This window comes from Acinonyx jubatus, chromosome X, assembly GCF_027475565.1.
Source record: "Acinonyx jubatus isolate Ajub_Pintada_27869175 chromosome X, VMU_Ajub_asm_v1.0, whole genome shotgun sequence".
NCBI classification, from domain to species: domain Eukaryota; kingdom Metazoa; phylum Chordata; class Mammalia; order Carnivora; family Felidae; genus Acinonyx; species Acinonyx jubatus.
Window position 1 is genome coordinate 57772050 of NC_069389.1, and position 21240 is coordinate 57793289.

At 41.0% G+C, this 21240-nt stretch overlaps 1 protein-coding gene across 3 annotated transcripts in view; it reads right to left on the minus strand.

Moving 5' to 3' along the window:
* LOC128310957 (doublesex- and mab-3-related transcription factor C1-like) overlaps positions 1–21240 on the minus strand; it is a 30285-nt gene that overhangs the window by 2922 nt on the left and 6123 nt on the right. Inside the window, exons 1-4 of one of the 3 annotated variants that reach the window (XM_053202494.1) lie at positions 3401–4714; positions 1975–2193; positions 1733–1890; positions 853–989 (exon numbers count right to left, since the gene is read on the minus strand). In XM_053202494.1, the coding sequence (XP_053058469.1) occupies positions 853–989; positions 1733–1890; positions 1975–2189 (510 nt within the window). In that variant the 5' untranslated portion in view covers positions 2190–2193; positions 3401–4714. Of the gene's footprint in view, positions 1–852; positions 990–1732; positions 1891–1974; positions 3381–3400; positions 4715–21240 lie in introns of those variants that run through there. The other 2 variants (XM_053202493.1, XM_053202492.1) reach the window with 2 other exon arrangements.

Consider the following 21240-nt stretch of genomic DNA (forward strand, 5'->3'; position numbering starts at 1 on the left):
TTGCAATATCTGGATGTGGGAATCTGAGTGCCTGCTGGCCATTAGTCGTTGTGGCTTGTGCAAGTCCTTTCCCCTGTTTGGCCTGTTTTCCTTTCTATGTCTTTCTTGTATATCTTTCTTGAGACACTCATTCCTGCCAGCAGTTTCAAAACTCTCGGGGCAACAGTGACGGGTGTAGGAAATCACAGGTGTCTGCATTTTAATCTGCAAGGCACCTGAAGAGATGTGATTACTGTCCTGTCCAGGGACTGGTTCTCACTTCCATATTCCTCAGTCCCCATGGAACTTGAAGGACCAGCCTGGCTCATCTCCAGGAAGCTTTCTCTAAGGGCCTCTGGACTCCCCCCTGGGCTCTGTGGCCCTCACCACCATGGCCCTCCTTTCAGCAGGACCTTCTTTCCCATCAATCTGTTTCCTCCATCTGAATGGAGGACTAACAGCCTCCATTCGTTGAAGGAATGTGCCACGTTGTGGCACAACGTGGCCTAGTCCTCTTGTCAATGCTATAGGTTTATGATATTGTCCCCATCAGTACACTGCTAGGGAAATGGAGGCTTGGAAATGGCCATATTCTCACAAATAGGAAATGGCAAGGCTGGGAGAACCCTGCCCTTCCCCACTAGTCTGAGATGCTGCCTCCTCCTCCCCTCCTCCTGCTCCTCCACCACCACCTCCTCCTCCTCCCACTTCTCGTCCTTCTCCTCTCCTCCCCCTCCTTCTGGCTGCTCATCGGTGTGCTCATCAGTGCCACCTCCACTTCCTCCTTGTATCTCCCACGGCATCAAGCACAAAGGCCAGGCATGCAATAACACAATATACAACTAGCTCCGTGGTCCTTCTCACTCTACGCACATGCTGGACAGGGCAGGGGTCCTGTGGGTCTTCCTGGAAAGAGAAGTTGTGAGTTGCATCTTCAAGGCTGCTGGAGTCCAAGATAGAGACAAAGATTTTGGGGCCTGACCAATCAGCAGACCTCCTCGGGTGCTCGCCTGCAGGAGCCGAGAGGACAGGGTGGAGTGTCAGCACCAGGCCAGCCATGGAGAGGAGACATGGGTATGTTGTGTGATGAGGATAGTAGCCCAGAATGTCAGAGCTATTCAGTAGCCCTGAATGTCAGTCAGAGCTGAGAAGACCTTGAGGACCAGCCAGTTCCTGCTCTTTATTTTCCAACTGGGGAAATTGAGGTCCAAGGAGGAGTATTATTTCCCCAAAGTCATATGGCAGGCTGCAGTAGGGTTAGAGAGGGAACCCATGTCTTCAGGACACAGACAAAAGAGTCTGGGCAGTGGCTGAGATGGGAACCTCCTCAGAGCCCTCAGACTCTCCTTACTTCCCCGGGGGGGGGGGGCGGTGCACAGGGGTGGGCCTCAAGCTGGGACATGATGTTCTCCTTCCCAGCTGTGGAAAGCTGGGGACACTTTAGATGAGCCTTTCCCCCCTGAACCCACCCCACCTCACTCCACCCCCACTCTACTTCACCTCCAATCGGAGGTCTCATCTCACCGAGAACCATTTCCACCCCCACCCCCCACCCCCTACCCCTCACCCCGATTGCCCCTTCCCACCAACACTTGGTAGATCATATTGATAAAGTTTTATAGGTGGGGCAGCTAAAACCCTGAGGAGTAACTTGCCAAGGCCACATCGAAATTGGGTAGTAGGACTGGTGGCAGCACTGCTCGTGCTCTCTACACCCAAACCCAAGACGCCCTCCCTGACCAGAAACACTCACTGACGACTCCTCCTTGAATGGTCAACTTCTGGACATGGCTGTGAGCTTTGGGAGGGGAGGCCCCACTCGTTATCAGTCCTTGAGTCAGGTGCCTCTTTAGGCATGCCCCCTGCTCCCTCTTCAAGGCACTCTCAGCAGGCAAGACTCTGCAGGGATCCCTAAAGTGGGGGATTGCCAGTCTACAGTCAGTCACATTTAGAGGAGGCCCCCTCCCCACCCCCACTGTCAGACACCATACTCACGAGAAGAAGGCACACTTGTGACATTCACAAGCCTGGAAGGGGCAGGAGTGCTCCTGGTCCTTGGTTTGGTCATTGAGGCCATGGTTGTAGCAGCGGGCACAGCAACTTACAGTTCTTTTGGGGCCAAGTTCGATCCCCCATGGGGCTCTGGTCTCAAGGCCAGTGGGGGAGTCGGAGGGGCAGCAGGGCACAGCAGGCATTTCATTGGGATCCATGGTTCTAGGGCCAGGAGTGGATGTCAGGATGGCCACATGATCCCCTACCCTCAGCATACTTCCTCTGCCCTTCAAAATCCCCACCTGAGGTGCCTGGATTCTTCTTCATCCAGCTCACCGCTGAAATTGGATCGCACCCACCCTTCTTGCTCACACAGCCTCCTGCCCAGGAGGCCCTACTCACGCAAAGCCTCGTTCCAAGCAACTCATGGCATGGTTCCTGTCAACTTTCAATCCAATCATCATTCTCCTTGCCTACCTTCACTCTACATAGATCCCATTTTCAGGCATATACATTCACTCTTGTGCCCCCTTCAACAATTCCTGCCCTCCCCTTCTCATGTGTCATCCTCTACTCTGCTATACCTATTTTTCCTGGCATTCGCTTCCACCGTTGTCTTCCTAACCTCCCACATTCACTCACTCCCTACTCATGACTCTATGGCTCCTGAACTCAATTCTGTTATTAGTCTCATGTACATCCTACGTTCGAATTTCCTCTCACACCCCATTCTGATCTTCTTCTGCACCCCCACTGTAATCTTAATTATTCTCTTTTTCCCCCTTTAAGCGGACACCCCTTTGCACCCCATGAGATTATATTATGTTGCTGAATCCCAAGCCCTTCTTTCGATAATTATGTTTTATTCATCCCTTTGATTAGTCATTGACTAGATCCTTGTTGGGTCCCCTATGGAATGCCAGACCCTGATCCGGTCAACAGACAACTCCTCGCTGCACTAATTGTTTTCTTCCACCAACACACCCTCTCTGCTTTCATTCAAACCCATGTATTCCCTCCACAGCCTCCTGACAATCTCCCATGATCCTCTTCACGCTTCAACAGTTATGCTTGGGTACACCTTCCCTGTCCCCCAAACCCAGGGTGTACTACCCCGTCTCAAGGCAGCCCAGTCATTCGCTGCCACTACCACATCAAAATCAAAGGCAGGGGCATATGCCCTGCCTCAGGTTCCAGAGGCCAGGAGTCAAGGGTCTGAGGCAGGGGATCCTCCCCCAGGCGTTCCAATGTTGTTGGTTGGGGGTGGGGGTGGGGGTGCGGGTGACTGAGTTGGACATCAGGAGCGGGCAGAGGGACCCCACTGAGGTGGAGGAGAGGACCAGGGGTTGGTGATCCAGAGCAGGAGGGAGGGAGGAAAGAAGATGTGTGGAGAACGAGGGTCGTATTCCTGATGCCAGCCTGTGGTTACCTCAGCCTCCAGCCGCAGTGACAGGAGGTGGGAGGGAAGACCACTTCTCTCTCCCTTTCTCGCCCTTCGCACAAAGGCCAATGAGTTTCCAGCGCTGCCTTGCTCCTCCCACATCTGTGGCCAGCGACCAATGAGCTTCGAGTTCCACCGGAACTCACCCACCAAAGCCCCGCCCCCTTACCGTCCTCCCACTTCTCCGCGTGCTGGCTTTACCAAGCCCGCCAGTGAGTAACTCCTGAAGTGAGGTGGAGCTTTGCGTTCCCCCAAACCTTGTTTCCCAGACTTTTCTCTCCTTGGATGTGACATACTACATGCGCGTGCAGTTTTAACTCATGTCCTTGGTATTCTGTAATTTACTTTTACAAAATCCAGCGTGTGTTTTTAAGATTCATCCATATTGCTATGTCAGGGATTCTCAATCAGGGGGGCATCCTGCACCCCCGAGGAACATTTGGATGTGCCTGGAGTCATTTTGGTCCACCTTTGCATGTCTCGGCTTCTGAGCTCCCTGTCTGTTCCATAGATAAATTTGTCTATTCCTGTGCCAATACTCCACCATCTTAATTTTTACCTCTTGACAGGACATCTTGATCTATGTGTGGTAGGGAAAGTCCCCACATCTTATTCATAATCTTCAGGCGTATCTTTCGTATTCTTCACCTTTTGCCCTTCCAGTATAAATATTAGAATCAACATGTCATGTTCCTTGAAAATTCATTTGCAACACATTTGGGTTGCATTTTCATTAAATCTATGGATCAGCTAGGGGAGAATTGCCTGTATTTATGACACCCAGCCTTCCTAGTCACCAACATGGCATGTCTCTCCATTTATGAGGGTCTTCTTTAATGTTTTAATATTTTAGTTTACTACTTAGGTTTATCTTTTCTACATTCAGATCTTGTACATCTTTTATGGCATATATCCCAAGATACTCTAGAGTATTGTTGCTCTTGTACTTGATATCTGTTTAAAATGACATTTTCTAATTGTATCTAATTTATAGAAATCCATTTGATTTTTAAAAACTGTATTGACCTTAAGGTCAGCCACCGTGTTAAACTCTGTGATATCTAATAATTTGTCTTTAGACGTCTGCAGGTTTCTGTGAATCTTTGAGTAAGAGAAGTACAATAATCAACTTACAGGTTTCTTAAACCTTTACTGACTGGCTAGGACGTCCACTACAAGTGGAACAGACATGGCAAAATTGGACCCCTTTGGGTTAACATTTCCATATTAAAATGTATTCGTTGTGTTCCACTGTTTTCTTTCCTTCCTTCCTCCCTACCTCCTTTCTTCTGTCCTCCCTTCTTTCCTTCCTTCCTTCCCTGCTTTCTTCTTCTTTTCTCCCTTTCTTTTCTTCTTCCTTTTTCTCTTCCTTCTTCCTTTTTTCTCTTTCCTTCTCTTTCTTTCTTTCTTTCTTTCTTTCTTTCTCTTTATAGGTTTAAGGAGCTTCCCTTATATTTCTAATTTCATAAGTTTGTCTTAAAACATGAATCAATATCGAATTTTACTTTTCTGTCTCTATTGAAATGTTCAAGAGTCTGTTTAACAGTCTGTTAATACAGTGACTGTTATTTGCAGATGCTTTTTTCAAAATCTGTAGTGAAGTTTATAATCACAAGAGGACAAAACCATACGTGTGTATCTTAATAAGTTTTCAAAAATTAAACATACACATTCAGTTAGCACCTAGAGCAAGCAACAGAGTATATTACCGATACAAAAACCTCTCTCATGCCCCCTTCGACCTGTATTTTTTAAATGTGAATCCAGCTTCATTCTCCAAGGATAAATGTAACTTCTTTATGGTGGATCATCTTTTGTAGATACTGGTGGGTTCAGTTTGCTAAGGCGTTGCTTTGGATTTTTTTACATCTTCTGTTCATGAGTGAGATCAACTTGAAGTTTCTCTTTCCCATAGTATCTTTGCTGGTTCCAGCGTCAAGGTTCTCTGTTTTTCTTTTTCTTTTTAAATTTTACTTATTTATTTATTGAGAGAGAGAATGTGTGTATGTGTGTATGTGTGAGTGGGTGAGCGACAGAGAGAGAAAGAGAGAGAGAGAATCCCCAATAGTCTCTGCACTAGTGTGAGGAGCCCAACGCAATGCTAGAACTCAGGAACCTGTGAGATCATAACCTGAGGTGAAATTAATAGTCCGACGCTCAACCAACCGAGCCACCCAGGTGCCCCATCAGGGTCAGGGTTTTCTAGTCTCATAGACTGAGTTGGGGAATAGTTTCTCTTTTCTACCCTCTGGGAGTTTTTGTATAACATTGGGATTATCTGTCTTGATTCTTTTTAAAACTTGACCAGTAAACAGCTGTGATGCCTGTTTTCTTTACTTTTTGTTTTCTATTGTACCTTGGAGAATTTCAAACATACACAAATCGCGTTTGTATACAAACTTACAATCTCCATGTTCATTACAGCAGAACTGTGTTCCTGGAACTCTACCTTGCATCCATCAGCTTCCAAATAAGCCAAAGGGTTTGTGAAAACAGAATGCTCAGCTCTACCATCTATAGTCTCAGATTAAAATATCTGGGGTGGAACCCAGAGTTTGCTTTTCTGACAAGTTCTCTGGTTATGCAAATGCTGCGGGTGGGGAATCACACTTTGAGAAACATTGTATATACAAGACAGAATGGTGAGGGAAACCATTACTGGACTGCAACCATTAACAACTCATACCCAATTTCATTTCATACGGACCTTCTCCCCTCCCTCTCTTCCAGATGATTGTCAAGAAACTACCAGAAATCATCCTACCTTATTGCAGAATACTTCACCACATAGCTTTAAAATATGAACAATCCATTTTCTTCAACTTTCTATTTTCAAAACGCACAAAGTTGAAGAGTGAACATTCTTTTACCTAGATTTCATATTATCCCTTTGTTTTATCTTTCCTTTTTTTTTCTTTTGCTTAACCACTCAAGTTCCAAACGCTTCATCCAATAACTTCAGAATGGACATTCTCTTGTCTAACCATATTACTGTTGTCAAGTTGAAGAAATTTAACAATGACATGATAATATTATCTAAGTCCATACACAGCCGGTATTCAAATATATCCTTTTGAGGGTCGACAATTCAATCAAGTATCATACATTGCATTCAGTTGTCATGTCTCTTTAGTATCTTCTGGTCCCAAACAGTCCCTCAACTTAGATCTTCCATGATAATATTTTCCAAGAGCCTAGACCCATTTGCTTCCAATGTGTCCATGATACAGTTTTGCTTGATATTTTCCTCTCATTTAGATTTCTTTTTAACATTTTTGGCAAGAATATTAAATAGGTGATGGGTAGTTCACTTTACGTCACATCTGAATGCTCTGAATGAAGGTCAGTTTGTCTAGCTATAGGTGCTGCTCTTGGCATTACTCAGTTTGATCACTTATTTATGGTATCATTGGACAGATCACTCCATCGTAAAGGTACCTTTGTTCTGTGACTTATAAGAAGTCTGTAGCATGATATTTTGATACCATGTAGGTATTCTGCTCCTTCCCCACAAAATTTCACCTCTTGGCCTTAGTTTTTGTCCCTGGTTCTTGTCTGATTTGATTATTATCTGGTGGTTGAGAAATGATGACTTTCTATTGCTGTCATTCCTTTCTACTTTTATTGACGGACATTTTGCTGTGAAGATGAACATCCCACCTCCCCACCCCCACCCTGTTGCTGCTGTTGTGTTTGCAGCAGCAGAGGAACATGAAAAGCCACTCATCTGTTGTGTTCAAAGAAATATAAGGAGGATAACGTGGAAAATATTAAGAGACATGTAAACAAATTTAAGATGAATTTGGTAAAAATTTCTCTAACAGTCCAAACAGAACAACAGAATTTATTGCCTGAAGTTAACAACAACAAGAACAAGATTTTTTAAAAATTAAGAGAAGCTGAGTTATAAATTTGGCCATCTATAAAACAGTTTGGCTCCTTTGTGTGCACCTTTTCTCTCTCTCTCTCTCTCTCTCTCTCCCTCTCTCTCTCTCTCTCACACACACACACGAACTTTTTAGATAGACACATGCTTAAAAATATAAATAAGAAACACTGTTTATTTCAGTTACAGAATGTATGTTAGAAAATCGTGACACCATATATTAGAATTTACAAAAAGAAGATCTTCAACCAAGTCTACATAATACAAGACCTTTCCAACAATGTGAAGGAGGAATTGATTCAAAATCTGAAAAAAAAATTTCAAATACCTTATTTTTACCATTACCTGAATCATGAGACATGAGACCCTGGCCAATTAATACCTTAGGTAGATTTTATCTCCAAGGACTTTCCAGTTAGCAAGGACATGATTTGTAGCTTAAAGAATGGAACTCATGGTGTGGAGCTTGTGGAATCTTTTCTATCACTTAGAAAAGAATTTGAGCTAAGTACAAGAGATATTACAAAAAATATTTTCTGAAGCAACAGAAAGACAAATAAACTGATCCCATTCACAATTGCACCAAGAAGCATAAAATACCTAGGAATAAATCTAACCAAAGATGTAAAGGATCTGTATGCTGAAAACTATAGAAAGCTTATGAAGGTAATTGAAGAAGATTTAAAGAAATGGAAACACATTCCCTGTTCATGGATTGGAAAAATAAATATTGTCAAAATGTCAATACTACCCAAAGCTATCTACACATTCAATGCAACCCCAATCAAAATTGCACCAGCATTCTTCTCGAAACTAGAACAAGCAATCCTAAAATTCATATGGAACCACAAAAGGCCCCGAATAGCCAAAGTAATTTTGAAGAAGACCAAAGCAGGAGGCATCACAATCCCAGACTTTAGCCTCTACTACAAAGCTGTCATCATCAAGACAGCATGGTATGGGCACAAAAACAGACACATAGACCAATGGAATAGAATAGAAACCCCAGAACTAGACCCACAAACGTATGGCCAACTCATCTTTGACAAAGCAGGAAAGAACATCCAATGGAAAAAAGACAGTCTCTTTAACAAATGATGCTGGGAGAACTGGACAGCAACATGCAGAAGGTTGAAACTAGACCACTTTCTCACACCATTCACAAAAATAAACTCAAAATGGATAAAGGACCAGAATGTGAGACAGGAAACCATCAAAACCCTAGAGGAGAAAGCAGGAAAAGACCTCTCTGACCTCAGCCGTAGCAATCTCTTACTCGACACATCCCCAAAGGCAAGGGAATTAAAAGCAAAAGTGAATTACTGGGACCTTATGAAGATAAAATCTTCTGCACAGCAAAGGAAACAACCAACAAAACTAAAAGGCAACCAACGGAATGGGAAAAGATATTTGCAAATGACATATGGGACAAAGGGTATCCAAAATGTATAAAGTATCCAAAATGTATAAAGAGCTCACCAAACTCCACACCCGAAAAACAAATAACCCAGTGAGGAAATGGGCAGAAAACATGAATAGACACTTCTCTAAAGAAGACATCCGGATGGCCAACAGGCACATGAAAAGATGTTCAGCGTCGCTCCTTATCAGGGAAATACAAATCAAAACCACACTCAGATATCACCTCACGCCAGTCAGAGTGGCCAAAATGAACAAATCAGGAGACTATAGATGCTGGAGAGGATGTGGAGAAACGGGAACCCTCTTGCACTGTTGGTGGGAATGCAAGTTGGTGCAGCCGCTCTGGAAAGCAGTGTGGAGGTTCCTCAGAAAATTGAAAATAGACCTACCCTATGACCCAGCAATAGCACTGCTAGGAATTTATCCAAGGGATACAGGAGTGCTGATGCATAGGGGCACTTGTACCCCAATGTTCACAGCAGCACTCTGAACAGTAGGCAAATTATGGAAAGAGCCTAAATGTCCATCAACTGATGAATGGATAAAGAAATTGTGGTTTATATACACAATGGAATACTACGTGGCAATGAGAAAAAATAAAATATGGCCTTTTGTAGCAACGTGGATGGAACTGGAGAGTGTGATGCTAAGTGAAATAAGCCATACAGAGAAAGACAGATACCATATGTTTTCACTCTTATGTGGATCTTGAGAAACTTAACAGGAACCCATGGGGGAAGGGAAGAAGAAAAAAAAAAGAGGTTAGAGTGGGAGAGAGCCAAAGCATAAGAGACTCTTAAAAACTGAGAACAAACTGAAGGTTGATGGGGGGTGGGAGGGAGGAGAGGGTGGGTGATGGGTATTGAGGAGGGCACCTTTTGGGATGAGCACTGGGTGTTGTATGGAAACCAATTTGACAATAAATTTCATATATTAAAAAAAAATAGTTTCTGTCATGAAGGACCATAGTCTAGCTATTATGCTGGAAAGCAATTTTCATTGTTGTTTTAAATCAAGAGTCCGATGTTTCTCTTATTCTTCTTTCCACTGTATGATACATATTGAGAACATGGATACTTAGCTTTCTAAAATAGACTATATGTAAAACATCATGGATATAGTTATTAATGTCATCCAGTAAATATGTACTAATGCAGTGATTTCATTGTAGCTTAACTTTGTCATTCTTGCTAGAGGTTTGTAAGTTTTATGGATCCTTTCAAAGAACCAGATTTTTGTTTCATTGATTTTCTCTATTGTTTTCTGTTTTGTATTTCATTGACTACTGGATTTAATCTTTAGCATTGCCTTCCTTCTGCTTGCTTTGCTCTTCTTCTAGTTTCCTGAGGTGAGAACTTAGATTATTGATTTGATGCTTTTCTTTTTACTTAATGTAAATGCTTAATGATGTAAATTTCCATTTCAGCAATGCTTTAGCTCATCCACATATTTTGATATGTTTTGTAATCATTTCTATTCAGTTTAATTCATTTCTTGATGTGCTGGAACATTTTCTCTTTAGTCCATGGATTGGGTGACCTCCTTACCACTGGGTGTTAAAATCATTTCAGCAGGGATAGGGAAGTCTCCTTACTGCCTGGTGGAGGTATAGTTCCAGAATCTCCACGTGATTGATTTCCACTAACATAGGAGGGGCAGAGTGGCCCCTGTTTCTGCAAGTCAAATGTGGAATTCTAGGCTTCCCGTTAGATCTTTGCTGGTTTGAGCAGGGCAAAGCCATAGTTTGTTCTGTTGTGTTTGGCTGAAGTGGAGCAGTTATTGTCAAAGGGTTTTCTGTCTTGCAAGGCTGCCACTTTTCTGATCCTTATGCTGGAGACAGCAGGCTTTTGTTGCAGCCATTTTGTTGTTCTCATTGTCATCCTTGTCATCATCATTGGTTTGCCTATGCCTTTTGTCATTTCTGGGTAGCTGGCTTCTTCAGCTCAAAGTCTGGGATATATGACACAGAAAGAAAACCAAGGGAACTCACCATTGTGTCCTTCCTTTGGTTCTGAGATCTCTAATTATTCTGCCTTCTCCTCTCCACTTTGCAGAGTCCTATGTTTATTTTATACATGGTGTCCAGGCTTTTAAATTGTAGTGGTAAGAATAGGGAGATGTACCTCTACTCTATCTTCCCAGAAGCATAAATATCTGTATGAATTTAATTATAAGTACTGATTTTTCACGTGTGTTTGGATTTAAAATTCAATTTAAATTCAATTTTAATCCAACTTAAAATAATTGAATTTTAAGTGAAAATTAAAATTAAATATAGCTTTTGAATTCAATATGTTTGTCTTTGATCAGAAACTCTAATTTTTGCAAAAAATAAACACATTTACTTGATAAGGTATTTGAAAAATATATCCCAAATTGCATGTGCTTTGAAGAGATAGGAATTAACATTCAAAAGACTCCCAGATAAATCAGGCATAATTAAAACAGTTCCATCATAGGTAAAACACAAATTTTAGGTCAGAATCATAGTTTCATGGGGAAATTTCTCAGTCCCTCAACTTTGGATGTTTACCCCAATTTCTAAGGTATATCCACTTCATTGAGTTAATATTCAGAAACATACTTCAGCTTTAATAACCAAATGTGAGTATTCCTACAAAAGCTGTTAAAATGACAATTAGGAAATTCAGTAGATGTGGGAAATTTGTCACTTGGTAAATTCATTAATTTTAGGCGAGTTGATTTTGTTGTTACCCAGAATCACAAAGCATAACAGGGAGAATCCTGGACAAAGGGGGCTCTTCTCCTGGCCATCATCCATCTGTGCAAGCACATGGAGGGAGGAACTCATTGTTGGCTAAATGAGGCAAGTGGATTCTGAATCTCTTAATTTGGATTACTGTAATAGCTTTTGTGTATTTGTGGCATTTCGGAGGCCTATCGATAGTAATTAGAGCTAATATTTTGGGGGCATTAGCTATTTGCCAGACAGTGCACTAAATGTCTACAAACATTGTCACATTTAACAAGCCTCCCCCCCCCCCGCATTATTATCCTCAGTTTTGCAAATTGGAATCTGAGGTTGAGAGAGACTAAGTAATTTGCCCAGCTAAGCAGTGGTAGAACCAAGTTTCAAATTAAAAACTGTCAAGAGACTCTTAAAAACTGAGAACAAAATGAGGGTTGATGGGGGGTGGGAGGGAGGGGAGGGTGGGTGATGGTTATTGAGGAGGGCACCTGTTGGAATGAGCACTGGGTGTTGTATGGAAACCAATTTGACAATAAATTTCATATTTAAAAAAATAAAAATAAAAATTGTCTATCTTATACAATTGTCATTTGTGGGCTCTTGACATCTTTACAAGCATCTTTATCCAAGGTCCCAGAATACCTTGAGTAATCAAGCCCTGAACACACCGGCTGCACGTAAGCAGGCATCTCTTGGCAGTTCAAAGGGTTTCACATAAATAGACATTAATTGTATGTAAACTCAGATTTTAGGCTACTGTTGGGAATCTTTGATCAATGACTGAGTGATATTTGTTGAATATGCAGAGACTGATTCAGAGGGAGAAACATGGAGCTATATTTCCATACTGTGGTGTAAAGAGTAGTCTTTTGGGCCTCTTCTACGTTTTAACCAGAAGCCTATCAATAACCAGCAGGGCAGTGGGCTGCATCAATATAAACATAAGCTATTTCAGTGGAAAATACTAACTTGGTGCTATGGAATTATGAAAACCATAATTAGTTCAAACAAATCTCTGTTTCTAACTCTTCCTATGGGAGATCTCTGCAGCCCTTCATCTACATTTTCATTCACTAGAGGCTCTCAGCTTCCTGAACGGATTAGGGATGAAGTTAGCTGTGACCAGAGATATTAGTCCAGACTTGCTGCCAAATATCCAGGTGAAAATCTGGTTTTATTTAAGACATGGTGGCAAAAAATAACTCCCATTGAACTGAAATAAGATATAATTTGGTGACCAGATGCAGGTGTGGCAATCATTGTGCTTCAAGTGTTCCAGTTAAATTGATGGTTTTTCAAGAGTGACAACTTTGAGATCAAAGATGGTGTCTTATACGTCTTTGCTCTTATAGCTCCTATTGTCGTCCTTTTCACATGGTTGGTGACCAAGAAAAGTTATATCTTGAGAGACATGTAACTGCCAAGCACAGCCACAAACATCCTGTTAGACAAGCACAGTGAAAGGTTGTACTGGAAGCCGGCCAAAACTGGCAGAAGAACCTCTGAAAATTCTGTCCTCCCTAAAAGTCATGAGAAAACTGGCAGAAATTTTCAAAATCAATGTTTTCGGAACTCGGGAAATTCACCAAAAGCATGCAACACCATCAGGTATGTTTATTCTAGAGAAACAGATGAATCTCAGTAGGAAGAGTGAGCTATGTGGTATATCAACTGGCCCTATTCCCATGCTCCTCTGTCCAAGGCTTCTATGGTAGCCTTGAATATGGACGGCCTGCAGTCTCAGTGAAAGCCAGCAGCCTGGCAGCTGCCACAGGGAGCAGAAAGGAGATGGGCCTCCTGCAAAGTTTCACTCCCAGGGAACTGTCATTATATGACCTGTATGGTTGGTCCTGGATGACCCCACTTGCATGGCTCTCTGTATTTGCACTGACTCAGAGCTTGCCCATTTGAAATGTGTTTTCCATGGGGGCACTTGTCAAAAACATTTAGGGGCAATTGTTTAACCTTGCAGCTGCCTCAGCAGTAGACAACACGTGGGGCATACAATAGGTGATCCAAATCCTTAAAAACACTGAGTAGTAAGATGTTCACAGGGACTTTAAAAAGTTGTGACATTATCTCAATTAATCTTTGACAAAGCAGGAAAGAGTATCCAATGGAAAAAAAAGTTTCTTCAACAAGGATACTGGACCACTTTCCTACACCATACACAAAAATAAACTCAAGATTGATGGACAACCTAAATGTGAGACAGAAAACCATCACAGTCTTAGAGGAGAACACAGGCAGCAACCTCTTTGACCTCAGCTGCAGCAACTTCCTACTAGACATATCTCCCAGAGGCAAGGGAAACAAAAGCAAAAATGAACGATTGGGACTTCATCAAAATAAAAAGCTTCTACACAGTGAAGGAAACAACAAAACTGAAAGGCAGCCTACAGAATGGGAGAAGATATTTGCAAATGACATATCTGATAAAGGGTTAGTATTCAAAATCTATAAAGAACTTAGCACACTCAACACCCAAACAAGAAATAGTCCAGTGAAGCAATGAGCAGAAGACATGAATAGCCACTTTCCCACAGAAAACATCCTGATGTCTAACAGACACATGAAAAGATGCTCAACATCACTAATCATCAGGGAAATACTTATCAAAACCATGATAAGATACCACCTCACACCTGTCAGAATGGCTAAAATTAACCACACAGGAAACAACAGGTGTTGGTGAGGATGCAAAACAAGGGGGGCCCTCTTACAGTGTTGGTGGGAATGCAATCTGGTGCAACCACTCTGGAAAACAGTGTGGAGTTTCCTCAAAAAGTTAAAACTAGGGGGCACTTGGGTGGTTCAGTCGGTTAAGCGTCCAACTTCGGCTCAGATCAACGATCTCATGGTTTGTAAGTTTAAGTCCCACATTGGGCTCTGTGCTGAAAGCTCAGGGCCTGGAGCCTGCTTCAGGTTCTGTGTTTCCCCCTCTCTCTCTCTGCCCCTCCCCTGCACGTGCGCGTGCTCTCTCTCTCTCTCACATGCACACACACATAAATAAACACTAAGAAATTAAAAAAGTTTAAGAATAGAGCTATCCTACAATCCAGCAATTGCACTACTAGGAGTTTACCCAAAGGATACAAAAATCCACATTCAAAGGGGTATATGCACCCCAATGTTCATAGCAGCATTATCAACAGTAGCCAAGCTATGGAGAGAACCCAAATGTCCATCAACTGATGAATGGATAAAGAAGACGTGGTGTGCCTTTTAGGTAAAGGCAAATATCATATGATTTCACTCATATGTGGAATTAAGAAATGAAACAGACGATCATAGGGGAGGGGGGAAAAGAGAGGGAAACAAACCATGAGAGACTGTTAAATTAGAGAACAAACTGAGCGTTGATGGAGGGAGGTCGGTGGGGGTGGGCTAGATGAGTGATGGGTATTAAGGTGGGCACTTGTTATAATGAGCACTGAGTATTGGATGTAAGTGATGAATTACTGAAGTCTACTCCTGAAACCAATGTTGCACTGTATGTTAACTAACTAGAATTTAAACCCAAATTGAAAAAAAAAGAGCTGTGACCTTATCCCTATGAATCTGGAAGGCCAGACACATTCCTAAGACCACAGCATGCTCCAGAAAGATACAAAAAGTCTCTAAGCTCTCAACTCAGGTTTAATTTGAGGCTCTGAGAAGGCAGAAATGAAAGCCTGCATGGCTGAGTGTGGAAGGCATGCCCAACATACACACGTCACTCACATGTCAAAGACTGTTTTTTTCTTATTTTTAACGTTTTTTATTTATTTTGGAGACAGAAAAAGACAGCATGAGCAGGGGAGGGGCAGAGAGAGAGGGAGACACAGAATCCAAAGCAGGCTCCAGGCTCTGAGCTGTCAGCACAGAGCCCAATGTGGGGCTCAAACTCACAAGCCACGAGATCATGACCGGAGATGAAGTGGGATGCTTAACTGACTGAGCCACCCAGGTGCCCCAAAAGACTGAGTGTTTTAACAGTTACAAGCATTTAATCTCTGCCCAATCATTAGTTAACCACTAAGCTAGCCGAGCAGTGAATTCAGTGGCCATGTACAATAGAAGATACAGACTTTGCAGAAGCAGTTCAGAAAAGTTATAAAACAAATGACAGCAAAAATACCAACAACAGACAGCAACAATGAAACCTGGAGAGGAGGCAGAATCTGAATTCCAGAGTCACCACGTTATATTACTTAAAATGTCCAGCTTTTGATAAAAGCCTATCAGATGTACAAAGAAACAGGAAAGTATGGGACATACACTGGGATACCCAGACATTGGATTTACTAGACAGAGACTTTAAGTCAGTTATTGTAAATATGTTCAAACATCTAATGGAAGCTGTGTCTTATGAATTAAAGGGAAGTATGAGAATGATGATTTATTAAGCAGATATATCAACAAAGAGATAGAAATCATTTTTAAAATATCAAACAGAAATTCTCGAGTTGAAAAGTATAATAACTGCAATGAAAAATTCATGATACCAGCTCAACAGAAATTGCATTTGGGGTTAAAAAGAATCACCAAACGTGGAAGTTAAAGCCAATTGAGATTGTATAGTCTGAGGAAAAGAAAGAAAAAGTAATGAAGAAAAATGAACAGAGCCTCAGAGACCTTGTAGGATGTGATAAAGCACAGCACTTATGCACAGTGAGAGTCCCTGGAGGAGAGAAGAGGAGATAAAGGGAAAGAAAGACTATTAGAAAAATATGGGGCACATGGGTGGCTCAGTTGGTTACATGTCTGACTCTTGATTTCGGCTCAGGTCATGATCTCACAGTTCGTGAGATGGAGCTCAGTATCGGGCCCTTCACTGACAGCACGAGCCTTCTTGGGATTATCTCTGCCTCTCTCTCTCTCTCTCAAAATGAACTTAAAAAGAAGTAAATAATGGCCCAATACTTCCCAAATTCTACTAAAATTATGAATCTAGTGAAATAAAATGATTCAAAACTCCATGGAGGATAGACTCAAGGAGAGCTGCACCTAGAAACAGCTTAATCAAACTCCTGAAAACCAAAGGCAATGAGAGAAGGTTGAAAGCAGACATACAAAGCAGCTCATCAAGTACAAGGGTTCCCCAGTAAGATTAACAGCTGATTTCTCATCAGAAACCATGGGGAACAGAATATAGTGGGAAGTCATATTCAAAGTGCTGAAAGAAAAAGACTGTCAGACAAGAGTTCTCTATCCAGCAAAACTATCCTTCAAGAATGACGGTGAAATAAAACCATTCTCAGGTAAGGGAAAAACTGAGTGAATTTATCCCTAGCAGGCCTGTCTTACAAGAAATGTTAAGGGGGAAATCCTCCAAAGACACTAGAGAGTAACTCAAATCCACATGCAGAAATAGAGAGCATCACTAAAGTTAACTAGGCTGGCATTTATAAAAGACAGCATAAACGTATTATTGTTTGTAACTTTCTTCTGACTTTACCCGATTTAAAACACAAGTGCATAAAGCAATAATTATGGAAATATCTGGGTGGACTTTAAAGGTATAAAGATGCAATTTAAATGACAATAATAGTACAAAAGAGCTGGAGAGTCCAGAGGTATAAAGATCAAAGTTTTACATAATACTTAAATTAAATTGGTATTAATCTGAGTTAGATTTTTTTCAGTTAAGATCTTAATTGTAATTTGTGAGGCAACCACTAAGAAATAATTCAAAATTGTAGTAAACAATAAAAACGGTATGAGAGAAAATATTTTTAACACAAAGTGGCACCTCAATGGTGAGAGAGAGAAACATGAAAACATGAGAAAAAAAATGACAGTGGCAGACATAAATCATACCATATCATTAATTACATTAAATGTAAGTGGAATGGTTGGTGGGAATGCAAATTGGTGCAGCTACTCTGGAAAACAGTGTGGAGGTTCCTCAGAAAATTAAAAATAGACCTACCCTATGACCCAGCAATAACACTGCTAGGAATTTACCCAAGGGATACAGGAGTACTGATGCATAGGGGCACTTGTACCCCAATGTTTATAGCAGCACTCTCAACAATAGCCAGATTATGGAAAGAGCCTAAATGTCCATCAACTGATGAATGGATAAAGAAATTGTGGTTTATATACACAATGGAGTACTACAGGGCAATGAGAAAGAATGAAATATGGCCCTTTGTAGCAACGTGGATGGAACTGGAGAGTGTGATGCTAAGTGAAATAAGCCATACAGAGAAAGACAGATACCATATGTTTTCACTATTATGTGGATCCTGAGAAACTTAACAGAAACCCATGGGGGAGGGGAAGGAAAAAAAAAAGAGGTTAGAGTGGGAGAGAGCCAAAGCATAAGAGACTCTTAAATACTGAGAACAAACTGAGGGTTGATGGGGGGTGGGAGGGAGGAGAGGGTGGGTGATGGTTATTGAAGAGGGCATCTTTTGGGATGAGCACTGGGTGTTGTATGGAAACCAATTTGACAATAAATTTCATATATTGAAAAAAAATAAAAAAAATAAAAGGACTAGCTTTGGAAACAGGCAAAAAAATAATAAATGTAAGTGGAATGAACATGAAAAGACAAAGCAGTTATTGGCAGAATGTCATGCAGATAAAAAGCAGAATGGCGATTGACAGGGATTGTGGGAAGAGAAGGGGAATGGAGAGTTAGTGTTTCATGGGTACAGAATTTCATCTGGGGAAAATGAAAAGGGTCTGGAGATGAATATGTTGATGGTTGCACAACAATGTGATTGTGCTTAATGAAACAGAGATGTATGCCTAAAAATGGTTAAATGTTAAATTTTACGCCATGCATATTTGACTGCAATTTATAAAAAGGAAAAAAAGAAAAGAAAAAAAAGGCATGCCCTGCCCATTGTTAGGGAAACTAAATATTTTAACCTGGCCACACACCCCAAACTGATCTACAGATTCAATGCAATCTCCAACAAAATTGCAGCTGACTTCTCTGCAAAAATAAGTAAGCTGGTCCCAAAACTTTCATGGAAATTCAAGGATTCAAGAATAGCCAAAGAAACCTTTAAAAAGAAGGTTAAACTTGGATGACTCACACTTCCCAATTTCAAATCTTACTACGAAACTCCAACAATGAAGACAGTGTGGGTTTAGCATAAGGATTGTTATATAGATTAATGGAATAGAATTGAAAGTCCATCAAAACATTTTCACATTTACAGTCAGTTGGTTTTCAATCAGGTGGCAGGATAGTTATATGGGGTAAAAAGGAGTGTTTTCAACAAATGTTGCTGGGAGAACTGGGTATCCACAAGCAAAAGAATGAAATTGGACCCAATCCTTATTTTACTCCCTATACAAAAATTAATTCAAAATGGATAACAGACCTAAATATACGAGCTAAAAGTGTAGAACTCTTAGAAGAAAGCATAGCAGTAAATTTTCATGATAGGTTTAGGCAGCGTTTTCTTATACACAACACCAAAAGGCCAAGGTACACAATAAAAAGAGATATAATGAACTTCATCAGATTTTATTTATTTATTTATTTATTTATTTATTTTGAAGTCTTTATTTTTTAATTTTTTTCCAATATATGAAATTTATTGTGAAATTAGTTTCCATACAACACCCAGTGCTCATCCCAAAAGGTGCCTTCCTCAATACCCATCACCCACCCTCCCCTCCCTCCCACCCCCCATCAACCCTCAGTTTGTTCTCAGTTTTTAAGAGTCTCTTATGCTTTGGTTCTCTCCCACTCTAACCTCTTTTTTTTTTCCTTCCCCTCCCCCATGGGTTTCTGTTAAGTTTCTCAGGATCCACATAAGAGTGAAAACATATGGTATCTGTCTTTCTCTGTATGGCTTATTTCACTTAGCATATCTACCCTATGACCCAAGGGATACAGGAGTACTGATGCATAGGGGCACTTGTACCCCAATGTTTATAGCAGCACTCTCAACAATAGCCAGATTATGGAAAGAGCCTAAATGTCCATCAACTGATGAATGGATAAAGAAATTGTGGTTTATATACACAATGGAGTACTACGTGGCAATGAGAAAGAATGAAATATGGCCCTTTGTAGCAACGTGGATGGAACTGGAGAGTGTTCATCAGATTTTAAAAAATGCTATTTCCTGCAAATAATGCCATCAAGAAAGTGAAAAGAGAACTTGCAGAATGGGGAAAGTATTTGTATCCAGATGATATAAATTAGTTTTACAAACCAATAATAGAATATATAACCTCATTGAGAAATGAGGAAAAGATGTGAATAGTCATTTTCCCCAAAAGATAGAGAAATGGCCAATAAACACATTAAAAGTGGCTTGATGACATTCGTCCTTAGGGAAATGCAAATTAAAACCATAGTGAGGACCTACTTTACACCCACTAGAATAGCTAAAATAAAAAAGATGAAAAATCATTGTTGTTGAGGATGTGGAAAAATGTCGACCCTCAAACATTGCTGGTTGGAATGTGAAGTGGTGCATACACTTTGGAAAACTGTCTGCCATTCCCTCAAATATTAAACACAGGGTTATCATGTAACAAAGCAGTTCCAGTCCTGGGTATTTACCCGAGAAAAATTAAAATATATATCCACACAAAAGCTTGCATATGATTCCCCCAAAGTGGAAACAAACCAAATGCCCATCAACTGATGAATGGATACATAAAATGGGATATATCCACACAATGGAATGTTATTTGGCCATAAAAACAAATGAAGTACTGAAAAGCACTCAGGAAGATGATGGAGCAGGAAGATAACTGAGTTCACCACCTCCTTCAGACACATTGAGGCAACAACTACATGTATTGCAACTCACTCTGAACATGACCTGAAGACTGGAAGAGCAGATCTTCCACAACTAAAGTCATAAAGAGAAGTCTACATTGAAAAGAGTAGGAAGGGCAGAGATGCAGTCAGGAACCAAACCACCAGACAGGAAGGATATCACAAGTACAGAAGAGTGGAGGAACAAAGGAGTAAGGGGATAAAGCCCCAAATTGAGCACCCCTGGCCCTTGGGACCTGTCCTGAGAAGACAACTTCCCATAAAGTCTGGCTTTAAAAATAAAAAAACAATGGGGCTTACCTCAAGAAGAGCTGGATGGCTATGGGAAACAAAGTATTTGCTCTTAAAGAGTTAGTATACCATATCACTTGGCATGAGACCAAGCACAGAAGCATCGGTTTGAATAATACCTGGGTTATATGTGAAGGAGATTTATTGACTAATTTTAGGATGTGTGCTGGAGGCAGAGGGATCTGTAGGAGCTCCCTTTGGGATGGAAGTGATGGTGAGCACCATTTTTCTTGCCCTCCTTCAGCCTAGACAACCATACACTTGCAAAAGCTGGGTTTGACACTCTCCATCTATCTTGCTAGTACCACTTGCCCTGCCCCAGCATTCACCTGCAGACCACCTCATTCAATCTTCCTGCCCCAGCAAGCTCCCATCTCGCCATACTAGTGAGATATTATAAAGTTTATTATTAAAACTTATTACATTTTAAAGTTCATTATTAAAATGTATTAATATTCTAAAGTTTATTATAGTGATGGCTGCACAACTCTTAAATATGCTCAAGTAAATTGAATTGAAAAATTTAAATGAGTTAGTTGAATGGTATGTGAATTATATCTTGATAAACTGTTCTAAAAATGGGGAATTGAAGCTATTTAGAGCCAAATAATATTGAGTGGATCATCATGAACACATCTTCACGAAAAGAAAAGTTAGTTAAATGAAATTCTGCAGTCAGAAGTAAAATGATACTACATGGAAACTTGGATTGGCCAAAAAGAATGAAGGCATAACACACACACACACACACACACACACACACACACATATATAAT